The 12,435-nt window shown below is 40.7% G+C and overlaps 1 protein-coding gene across 8 annotated transcripts in view; it reads right to left on the reverse strand.

Annotated features, from left to right (window-relative positions):
* LOC133487362 (membrane-associated guanylate kinase, WW and PDZ domain-containing protein 3-like) overlaps window positions 1–12,435 on the reverse strand; it is a 143,276-nt gene that overhangs the window by 35,464 nt on the left and 95,377 nt on the right. For 6 of the 8 annotated variants that reach the window (XM_061793783.1, XM_061793839.1, XM_061793821.1 and 3 more), the window contains 5 exons: window positions 6,879–7,085; window positions 5,647–5,818; window positions 5,039–5,118; window positions 3,205–3,262; window positions 1,906–2,012 (listed from right to left, as the gene is read on the reverse strand). In XM_061793783.1, coding sequence (XP_061649767.1) covers window positions 1,906–2,012; window positions 3,205–3,262; window positions 5,039–5,118; window positions 5,647–5,818; window positions 6,879–7,085 — 624 coding nt within the window. The remainder of the gene's footprint in view (window positions 1–1,905; window positions 2,013–3,204; window positions 3,263–5,038; window positions 5,119–5,646; window positions 5,819–6,878; window positions 7,086–12,435) is intronic. The other 2 variants (XM_061793832.1, XM_061793793.1) reach the window with 1 other exon arrangement.

Raw genomic sequence — 12,435 nt, forward strand, 5'->3', positions numbered from 1 at the left:
GGCGCGGAACATGGTCCACTCGGACTCGATGTCCCCCGCCTCCCCCGGAACATGAGCAAAGTTCTGTCGGAGGTGGGAGTTGAAACTCCTTCTGACAGGGGATTCTGCCAGACGTTCCCAGCAGACCCTCACAATACGTTTGGGCCTGCCACGTCGGACCGGCATCTTCCCCCACCATCGGAGCCAACTCACCACCAGGTGGTGATCAGTTGACAGCTCCGCCCCTCTCTTCACCCGAGTGTCCAAGACATGCGGCCGCAAGTCCGATGACACGACCACAAAGTCGATCATCGAACTGCGACCTAGGGTGTCCTGGTGCCAAGTGCACGTGTGGACACCCTTATGCTTGAACATGGTGTTCGTTATGGACAATCCGTGACGAGTACAGAAGTCCAATAACAGAACACCGCTTGGGTTCTGATCGGGGGGGCCGTTCCTCCCAATCGCGCCCTTCCAGGTCTCACTGTCATTGCCCACGTGAGCATTGAAGTCCCCCAACAGAACAATGGAGTCCCCAGCGGGAGCGCTCTCCAGCACCCCCTCCAAGGACTCCAACATATATATATATATATATATATACATATATATATACATACATATATATATATATATATGTATATATATATGTGTATATATATGTGTATATATATGTGTATATATATATATATATATATACACATATAAATACACATATATATACACATACATATATATATATATATATATATATATATACATATATATACACATTTATATATATATAGATACACATATATATACATACATATAGATACACACATATATACATATATATACACACACATATATATATATATATATATATATATATATATATATATATATATATATATATATATATATATACACACATATATATATACACATATATATATACATATAGATATATTGGGGAACACTGTCCTACATGACCATGATGACTATATTCTAAGGAATATATTGATTGCAGTCAGTACGGTCACTAAAATGATTCATTAGTTTCAACGAATCGTTCATGAACAAAACAACGTAAAGGGTGGTGGGGTGTGTGTGGTATACCCAAATCATGTTTACATGGTGATAATTAAGCTGTGAACCCCTGAGGGACAGTCTGACGTCTCGGGGGTGAACTAATTATGCAAAATGTCAGACAGGATTGTCAGCGCTATAATTATGATGGAGTGCAGTGTGGGCTCCTCTCTCGCTCTCTCTGTTTTGTCTTTTAGGTCAGATTGGCTGTCCTGTCAGAACACTGTTTAGAAGCCACTTCACACACATCCACAAGCTCATTAGTCATTATTCATTCTCATTAATAAGGGCGTAAAGGTGGAGATGGTGTGTTGAAGCAGAGGTTGGCAGCACACAAATGAAGGCTGTTTCATCCACAGACTACAGAGATCCTCAGCTGTGGTAGGTCAAAAATACCACAGCTACTTGAATACTGATGCCCTTGTGTTTCATGTGCACAGAAAATAGTAAATATTCTCACTTGCATGTGCATGAACACACATCACTGATGACTTAAGGCAGCAAACGCTGAAAAGATAATGTAAATCATATAGCTTTAGTAAATGCACTTTTTAGAATTGTTACTTTTAACTGCTGTGACTCTGAATTATGGGGGACCTAAGAGCCCTCAGAATTTCATATCTGCCAAAATGAGTTTCGTCGCCCAGTGCAACTCAGCTTGATTATGCAAATTGGTTACCATTGCTTCAAAGGGTAGCGGTTTATTAGCAGCCTGTCAACTCATAAAACATCTCAGTAGGAGGGATGAGATGTGGACAGGCCAGTCCTTGATGCTACAGTACAGAAATGCCAGGAACACGTCATTCATTTGCACATTACAAACAACAGTATTTCTGCAGTGCGTTTTAGAGGGCTCACCTGAGGCCGTGGCCATTGTTGAGGACACTGCAGAGGGCATCTCGACGCTTACCTTCCTCTTTGCTTCAAGCACTGGATTCTCAAACTGAGTTTTCTGGTTGATGTGGCTGCAAGAGGGTTAATATAGAATTCTTAATAGGAGAACTAATTGTTGCATAGAAGTTTACTTTGCACAATTGCAAAATGTTTCATCCTCTTTGTCCCCGTTGAGGCATCATTTAGTTGATGTTGTTATATAGAGTGTTTAAATGTATTATGTCCATGAAGTGCTTTTAATGCTGACTTTTTTCCTCATAATCTCTCGATCTTTTAGCATTTGGAACAGGAATGAGGAATTTTAAACAGAATACACCTTTTCATACACACATTTGAGCCGGCTCACTGGGCTTCTCTGAGAAGTCAGTATGACAAGAAAGTCATGCTAATCTATGTATTTGAAATTTACCAGTTCCAATACATTTTTTTAACCTATAAATTTGGTGTTTAGTTCCAAATAACGCTGTCTCCTAAGTTGTGCATCAGATGACATGTTGAGCTCGTCTCATATTTATCTTGTGATGTTAGCAAAAATAAAGGAATTGGCCTCATTTTTACAATACCTTTTGAGGGGAGTGTTTTTGCTTGTTATGCCAACTTGTGATTTACCTTCTTCAGCTGAATCACCGCAAGAATCCACATCTAACTAAACAGTCTCACGTAGAAAAAACAACTACACGGAAGCATTATCACCTGAGTGTTGGAGCAGTAGTGGCTTGAAAAACAAATAAAATAAAACATGCTGCACTCTTTTACTGTGCGTGACTCACATATTGCTACCCTCTGAGTGAAGGTCCCCACTTTGCTATTCTTACTCCTGCATCACTGCAACTCATGTTTGGAAAATCATGAGACGTCACATACTTGGCCAGACAACGAGGCAGAGACATGGGAGATACAGCCTCTCGTTGACCTTCTTGTATAAACAGAGGCACTGATCCTCCCCCTACGCCTCTTTGTCCGCAGTAATGGGAGCAAAATGAAACATTGAGCTCCATTTGTACTCTTGATCAGAAAGGAATCTCCCTGTTGTTTCCCATGCAGGGCCCCAACACTTTGTCTGTTGTATCTGCTGCTTTGAGGGGCTGTGAGAAACTGGAGAATGTGTCTTCTCTTAACATCATATCACATCACATCATCCACATCTACTGTAACCCATCTGGTGTAAAATATGATCGACGCTACTGTTTGAGTCTATTCACCACCATCTTCATCTCCCCCCTCTGCGTGCCTCTGTCACTCAAACAGGAGACGTTTACTCACTCTACATAATAGGTGCCATACTGGGGGTCCTCGATCCTCTCCCAACCGTAGGGCAACTCTAGGGGAAGGAAAACGAGAGAAAATCACAACTGAGGACTTCATGGACTATAGTGTGTTTTAAAAATCAACAATATGTTCACCTTGAGGATAAATTGCTTATTTTATTTGCTGTGTTCGCAAATGACAGATGAGGCGTGGAGTGATAGGAGAGAGAAATGCTGAGTTGTTACAGCTAGAAGAATAATAGCCTTTGTTTCAGGAGGTGTGTACGTGAGCCTCATCTCAAGTTCCAGCTACTGTGTTACAAACAAATGCAAGAGTCCTTGGAGGAATTGCCTTGTGTTAGATATGATGCTGATGAGCGCGCTACATGTACTCCACAAGCCTTCAGGGAGAGCAGATACACCCTGTTAACGCTCTTGTTCGTTGTTCATATGCTGTCAGTGCAGTGTTGCCAATTCGCCAGTAAGGAAAGCAGCAATTGGCTATCTTAAAAGTTCGTAGAGGTTTTGAAACGATGGCATGTAATTACGTCTTCTCTTGCATGCTATTTATATTACATATTTTTATTTCCTAAATCCACAATTGCTGCCGAAACGATGCAAATTTCCCCATTGTGGGAATAATAAAGGTTATCTTATATAGTATAACAAATATTTATTAATAATAATATACTTTTAACCTGCCCACGTTCTGAAGCGACGTGCAGTGACGTACTAATTAATTTCCGGTTCAGACGCAGCGTCCTGTGTGGCCGTGTATTATTTTATATTTATGTCCCTAAAAACATATTAATTGGGATGTTATTTTGTTGCTCAAAGTTGGTTACTCTATGTGACCTATGTGACAAGTGTGTTGTTTCACCAAATCACTTATTTCGTTTTATGTTTTGTGACTGCTTGTAACGATAGCTTAGCAATTAGCATGGCTTTGACATCATCTTTGCTTATACACTCCTTGTCATCCCTTCGTGACACTTACATGGTATGAAGTGTAGCTTATTTGCTACCATGGAGGCGATTATCAGTGACTTACAATGCGTTGACGCTGGACGCAAAGAGAACTTTTGCCTCCGCGGCTTGGCAACCGGGGAGCGTAATAAAAGACCGTGGACCAAGCAGCTGTTCAATGTGGACGCGCTGGTAATGTCAGACGCTGAATAATTTTTTTTTTCCAATATCTGAATAAAATCTGTGTTACGGCCGTAATGAGTCAGCGTTCAGTGATTTCTTTAACAAAATACGGACTTTCATTAACGTTTGGCAGCTCTGACTTCAGGTATGTCACCATGCAAGTGAAGTGAAAAAAAAAATGGAGCAAAAGGCGCAGATGTGCAGGTTAATGGACTGGCTTCTGACGTCGCTCACTAGGCCACACCCAACACACAAATACTACAGTACATACAGTAATTACACTACTACAAAACCTGTTTATTTCTTTACATTCTATTTCCTTATGTTATACAATACCGTTCACATTTTCTTTCAATTAGGAACACTGATTTGATACATAAATAAACTGAGTTAGGAGCTTGGTCACAGAATCAATTAAATTCCCAAGTCAAGGTACCACTGTAACGCATGATTTAGGAGAGAGGAATAATGTTTCAGGAAATACAAAAAGTCAGAACCAGTACAAGGCGGGAAGGGGCTGTAGGTTTCCGACTGGAAGGCGTAAAGTTGTTGAAGGTTACGGTGTCTGAATACTCTGAAAATATACTTGCTAAGATGGCAATATTGTGTCAGTTGGCCAGCATCCCCTTTCAAAAAGGAAAGGGAGTGACTCGATTGGAGCCAGTATGAAATCTGAAGCTATCTGCCAAATAATGTCTCACCTCCTTCTTCGCATTTCTCAGGAGCCTTGGCCTTCTTGGCGAGCCGCGGGTCTAGCCAGGTTGTGGTTTTGCTGTTATGGCTGCACAAAGACAAAATTCATCTTCAGGCTTTATCAAGATCACTAAAAAGATAGTGAGATGATTAAGCAATTCAAAGCACCATATTACCAAAGAGCTATTTCACCAGCTCTTGGAAGCCAAAAGATTTAAAGGCTTATTGAAAATAGAGAAAGGCATACAATGTGAGATCATACAGTGCATTCAGAATGCTGTTGTAATCCTAAATCTGAGAATACTTTGGGACCCAAGTAAAAGAGCAAATGAAAGCGATGCGTGCCTGCTCTTTTTACCAGCAGCCCAAAAAACATCCACTACAGGGCAAATGAAAGTAAAAAAAACTGCTGAGCCAGCATATACCTTCACCAGAATGATGCAGAGAAGTTTGACCAGAACTTAGCTGGCTTATTGTGATGTATCTAAAGATGAACTGGGTGACTACTTGAACTATGCTTTAGAAGTATTGGGCTAAGAGGAGTCGGGAAACTGCTGGGAGTTCATGCGATGGTAGAGCAATTGGACCAAAGCCAGGCAGTGTTAAGGCTACTCACTCTATAAAATAGACCATGCCGGTCTCTGTGTAGGCCATTTCCCAGTTCTTTGGCAGAGGCTCCTGACTATCGTCCTGTGCCATTGCACTCCATGCCCGCAGATCCATGGCCCCAGCTGACTGATTGTAGCTGGGGACAGTCTTTCTCCAAGCCGCCTTGTCCTTGTGGTCTGCTGCAGCCCGACATGCCGCCAGGGACACCGGCACAGAGACAGAAAGGGGAAGTGGATGGGAATAGGGGTACGGGAGGTGGTAGAAAGAGAAGGAGACGGGAGGTGAGAATGTGGAACCATTGGATCTCCTTTGGGCTCCTTGCATGGTGCCCTGCTGCTGCTCAAGTTGCTCTTCCTCTGCACACTCGCCGGATGGTTGCATCCCACCAAAAGAGGAAAGGGTAGAGAGCAAGAGAGCGAGAGAGAGAGAGAGAGAGAGAAGGGGGAGGCAGAGAGAGTACACAGGGAAGAGTGTAGCAATTGCCATAGAATTTGCATGTCAGCAGCAATATACTGGGAACTGCCTCCCGGGCAATGGCAGAGCTGACCCACGTTTCAGCCCGGCCGAGAGCACCACATCCCAACGCTGTTAGGATCATGTGTGAGTGTGGCTCCTATCTCTAGGTTTTCATCTGTACTGCTACATCAGGCCATTGATTGCTCTGTTTGCATATCTTCTGGGATTGAATGGCAAAGATAAAACATGACGAAAGCATTTTGCTGACATTTTGGCCTCATTTGTTCAACAAAACACGCAACAGTATCTACATGCACAAAAGCAAAACAATGATCAATGACTTACACTATATTCATTAGCTTGAGAGAAAGAAGAATTTTAAGATGCAATGTGACTCTTCTCCGCCTTTTGTTGCGTTAGGCTCATTACTGCCCAGGGCTACATTGATCATGTGTATCTTGCAAAATGGGATGATCTAAAACATGCTCAATTACCTTTTCACACTTGTCCATCCCCTGCTTTTGCCAGCACGTCTCTTTGTATAGCAATCCTTCTCCAATAGATTAACAAACTAGACAGGGCAGTAAATGACTAGCGATTGCCTCTTTACCTTCATTGGCTGTCCAAGTCTGTGTCATTCTCTCCTGCATGTTGTATAGCATTTCTATCTGAATGTATGGCACATTTTCATACAACAAGTCCTCCAACTCACACACTGACAGAATGCGTAATACTTTGCTCTTTATTATAGTGACGGGAAATAAAAGACAGCGTTTGCCTCACCAGCTTGACCATTGACCATTGGAGGCCTCTCGTCTTCATCCTCCTCTTCTGGGGCTGCACTGTCCTTCCTGTCCATTTTGCTGACTGAGGTTGTGCGCTTGCGTTGGACTTCATTGTCAAATTCCTCATCAAACAAGACCTGGTCCACCAGGTCCGGCTGTACAGGGCTCGGCTCGGCAGGCGGTTTAGGTGTTCCATAGTAATTACCTGACAGAAAAATCAAATTTCATTATAAATCCACAAAATTGTCACATTTCAGATTATCCTGTTCCAAAGCACACCTCTTGCATTTTTTACCATCTCACTTTTATTGCAACCTCCAAATAATGGTGCAGGTTTCCCTTTTGCCTTTTGGAGAGAGAAAAAAAAAAAAAAAAAAAAAAAAAAAAGTACAGTTTGTACAGGTCTCTGCTGTGACAAATTCTCAAATCTAAACTTTAAGTATACTGCATTTGCTTTGCATATAATCTTGCACTTTCCAAAAACTATATAAAACGCTATGAAATAACATTGTTACTCAGTCTTCATAAAAGACAATTGTTTTACCTTATATGTGCCTTTTTGTCTTTCCAATGCTATACATTACAAGGTATGTTAAGTAAATGTTAGCCTGTTGACTCCTAAAAGAACAATGAACGGGAACATTGTTGATTAAAAGAGAAATTTGTGAAAGCATGAGCGCTCCCCTTTAAGTCCATCATCCTTTCCTGTCATGTTGGCGCCCAAGGCAGTGCAGGGCTAACAGCACAGAGCGAGTGTGCACAGTGCAGCAAAAGCTCAACTCATTTTCATCCTATACCATTGGAGAGGGCTGACCTGCTAAGATGAGGACACAGAAAGATAGGGGGGATATTAAGCTGCGTTAAAGGAGCTCAATGCCATACTGTAAATGTAAAATGAGTCCAGAAGGGGCATACACACACACACACACACAGGTATAAGTTTTTTTTTGTATCATACTTACATACATACATGCAGGGAGTGATCGAGGCACAATGGATAACCATTTAAATGTTACGTTTTATTTATTATGACTGCACTATTTATCATGCTCAGCAAGGGGACACCAAGAAGACAAGTGACTGTGACTGCTGTAAGATGGGTGCTGTGCTTATATTACTAAGCTCATTAGTTACGATGCAAATGGTAGTGTAAGATCTTTGAGGTTTCTAGAGCAAACTAAAAACATAAAACCTTAAAAAAGGGGAACTAAAGTGTCTGCAGGCTAGTTGCTTTTATTGATTTAAAGAGTGCACTGCATCTTTGAGGAGTTAGTGTTTTGTGAAATTAGCTTGACTCCCACTAGATTCCTTGTTTACTTTGGCCTCTAGTTAATTTAAATAAGAATAGTTAATCATGTAATTTAAGGAAAGAGTGCTCTGTCTCAGGGCCTCTACTGACAGTTTTATTTAGTGAGGCACACCCACAAGGAGGCCAAAATAATGCTTGTCAAATACCAGAGGTGGGGGGCTCGAGTTTCCAATGCGGAACATATGCAGAAAATCCTGTGACCAACATGGAAAACGGTATAGCTGACTTCCTTTGTATGCTACACTAACGAGCATAACTAGGAATAATATATATATATATGTAAACACAAAAGAAGCCTAAACATCATGTAACTTAAGGAAATAAATAATCTTAGTCATCTTTGGTGGCTCTGTGATGACATCCTGTGTTGAAAGAAACACATTGTAGAAGTTTATAGTTCCCACAGGTGCTATGTCACGGTCCAATTCGCCGTTCACCCGAGTGTACCAGTTTTGCTGTATGCGGAAGTAGGTTCCCGATTATACCCGATTAAAGGACTTGCAATTTGCTTGGCTAAAATTTATGAAAGGCTTGAGTGGACTTCAACTTGAACTCCTTGACCTGACAAGGCATTCTGTTCATAGTTGAAAATCTACATTTTCAACAGCATGCTCACTGTGCCATTTAAAAATTTTTTTTAAAAAAGAAAAGTATTTTTTGTGTCATTTACGCAAACCTGGCAATCCACTACATGCTATGACACACAGTGCAGAGGTCACGATACACATACAGGTCTGTATTATGGAAAGAGCTCCAAAGATCGTTAAATTTGGATTAAAGATTATGTTTTTAGTAAAATCAGGAAAAATAGAATGCAACATGCAAGATTTGCCACTCAAAGACAAGAGGGCCAACAATTACGACATGTAACTTCATCTGTCACTATTAAAGCCACAGATGCAGCTAACATAGCTTACAGTACGAAGCTATATTATAGTTTTACAGTTTAGCTCACCGAAAGCTTGTCAAAATATGAACTAAGATTCATGTCAGTTAGCTGTTAGATTGAGACGAAAATAAAATGATATACAATACGGAGACGGGTTTTGGATCGTGAAAAAACTACACGATTGTCATTGTGTTAGCATTGACGTGTATACAGTGGGTATGGAAAGTATTCAGATCCTCCAAGATGGTTAGAAATAAGATTCTCTGGTCTGATGAGACCTTAATTCTAAGCGTTATGTGTGGAGAAAACCAGGCACTGCTCATCACCTGTCCAATACAATCCCAACAGGGGCTTGTACTAAATACTGAGCAAAGGGTCTGAATACTTATATTTCAGTTTTTCTTTTTTTATTAAATCTGTAAAAATTTCAACAATTCCGTTTTTTTTCTGTCAATATAGGGTGCTGTGTGTCCATTAACGAGGAAAAAAATTAACAAATGATTTTAGCAAATGGCTGCAATATAACAAAGAGTGAAAAATTTAAACTCAGAGCGTTAGGAAACTCAGAGCGTTGTTGGGGTGTGCTGTTCGGTTATTCAGAGCGCCACTAGTCTTGTTTCGTTCGTGAACGTTTCGTCGTTAAGTGAAATCAATGTACTGGAGAAGAAGTGATTCGTTCAGGGGAGGGACTTAAGTAACCTGAGTGATTCGTTCAGTGAACTGGTGTACTGAAGAACTGCAGAGTGATTCGATGAGGGGAGGGACTTTAGTGAACTTGTGTACTGAAGAGTGATTCATTCATTGTACTTATCGTTCGCGATCCATTCGAGACGAGTGATTCGTTCGTTGAACTTCTTCGTTTGTGATCCGCTAAGGAGCGATGTACTAGTACGATGAGTGATTTGTTTGCGCAAGGAACGACGTACTAAGCAGTGAACGTACTCATGAGTGATTTTAACCACACGTCCTGACGTCCTCGCGGGGATAGCTTTCACTAGCAGCTGTTTCTTCCAGCTAACAGCTAATATTGAGTCAGTCAACCACATGGAAACAAGCACACATTTAAAATAAATGTAAATGAATAATAAATGTATATACATACACATATATATCATTCCATCTGTGTCTCTAATGCGATTATTAAAGCTTTTTATTTAATAATAATAATACATTAAACTTATATAGCACTTCTCAAGAAACTCAAAGATGCTTTCCACTAATCAGATGACAATAACAGTAAGGTGTGTGAGCATGAAGCCTGGGTGGCGGGGGCTGGTGTAAGCGATGCTGTTCTAGCGTATACAGGTCAAATAAAAATGTAATTAAGTTAGGAGAAAAGAATGAGCTGGAAGAGACGCCTGCGTTACTTCCGGTTTATTGTAATTTTAAATTACAGCGTTATAAATCAAGCTATTTTAGCTAGAAAGGGCACCACGTCACTTTTCATGTGGATACAATTTAGGAAAAGTGACGAGAAACCTTTTTATCAGTCTCGTAATCTGAAGGTTGCTACACTTTATGAAATTTTGATCAGAGTTGTAGACGACCAGAGGTTTCTTTCTTCGAACCAAAACACACACAACAATGCAGGCAGTGAATTTTATGGAAAATGTAATGATCTAACATGGGGAATCTACAGGGAAACAATACAGAAAAACACAAAACAAACAAAGTACAGACGAACATTGGCAATGGAAACTGGCTTGTGATATGAGATTGGTAGAATGAGCGTGTAGTGAATGCATATAGCTGGGGGATTCCTGTTCTCATTAAGTTAAACACAAATATGCACTAATCTGTACTTTTCGTAGACTGCAATGTTGGACTTGCGTGTCTTGAACACGTTTGAGGCAGGCAGGTCAAGCTTCCGAGTGTTCGGCCGGCTCGGTCCGCACGGTTAACAGGTGAATTTGGCGGAAAGGAAGAAGAAAAATGAAAAAAAGGAGCCCAAAAATTTCCCAGGCAGGATGGCCGACCTTTGGCGTGTATTATGGCCCAACCGTGCTCACTGGAACATTCAGAAGTTTAGATATGCGCCTGCAACCAATGCCATCGTTATGTTTTGCAACCATTAGTTTGCGATGGTCTTGAGACAGCTCTTTGCTCTTACCCATCATATGTGTGTTGACTCACACCTTGCAAATGAGAGCTTTCTGTAGGCCATCAATTTAGACTGAACCAGCTGATATTTATTTGCATTGACAAGGGGCTGCATTGCTGTTTGATTATTGATAGATTTTAGGTGTTGTCTTGGCTTTCCATGCCTTTTTGCACCTCCCTTTCTTAAATACTTTTTCCCTGTGTCATTTCACATTATTACATAAATCTTAATTTATGATCTTATTTGTTCTACTTTCTTTGTATGAATGGATTACTTGGGTTGTTCCCAACATCTGGTGAAAATTTAATGTCAATAGCACCTTTGGAAATATATTTAGTGAGAAAAATGGTGACTGTTAAATACTTATTTCAACTGCTGTAAATATGGTCCTTCCTTTGAATAGGACAATAGTCCCTAAAAGTTTAAATGAGACCATTTAAAATACAGACATGCAAACACCAAAGGCATGAAAAAGGTGACAGACATTGTAGTGGTGTCTGGGGGGATCCCTGGGCCCCCGCAGATAATTTTTGGGATTTTAACATAAATTAAGCAATCTGGAAGACTTCAAGCAGAAAAACATTTATTTACACCGCTCGAGTACTGAGTAAATAGTGAGTAACTTCAGATTTTTTTAACCACAGCATGAACACCAATAAAATAAAAATAACAAAATAAAATGTTTTTTACTGCAAGGTGTTTTCTCAAGTTATAAGTGGGCTGAAATATCCACGTTTGGGAAAATAGTGCCAGACAAATACTACAATACATGAAAGCTGTTGTTTTTGTTTGTCTCAATGTAAACACGAGTAGCACGGCGTTGCCTTCACAGTAACAACTATAGAAATGATTCCTGAAAGTATAGTCTTAAGCCTTCACAGTAACGACGACCTTCCCAAAATTGCCGATACGCAGGCACGACAATCAGCTGGGCTGGCTTTTCTAGTGTTAATAACTATGCCCGGGAAGACATATGAGGTCATGTGACCTTCTTGTTTAGTTTGATTGGATGCGGAAGTCGAAGTCTCGCGCACAAAATAGTTGATAAATACGCAATAATTGATAAATAAAGTAGTGAGCGACATTTAGATCATTGCAACGGAGTAAAAGGACCATTACTTTTTAACAGCTGAAGCGGTGGAAGTGTTATTTCTGGTCTCGTCAACTCCTGTGATTTATCCAAAGCTGGTCCTGAGGGCACAGGGGGAACCTCAGGCCGATGCGCTTTTGCATATTAGTCTGCCGCGGAGTAATAT

Source organism: Phyllopteryx taeniolatus, chromosome 1 (assembly GCF_024500385.1).
Source record: "Phyllopteryx taeniolatus isolate TA_2022b chromosome 1, UOR_Ptae_1.2, whole genome shotgun sequence".
NCBI classification, from domain to species: Eukaryota; Metazoa; Chordata; class Actinopteri; order Syngnathiformes; family Syngnathidae; genus Phyllopteryx; species Phyllopteryx taeniolatus.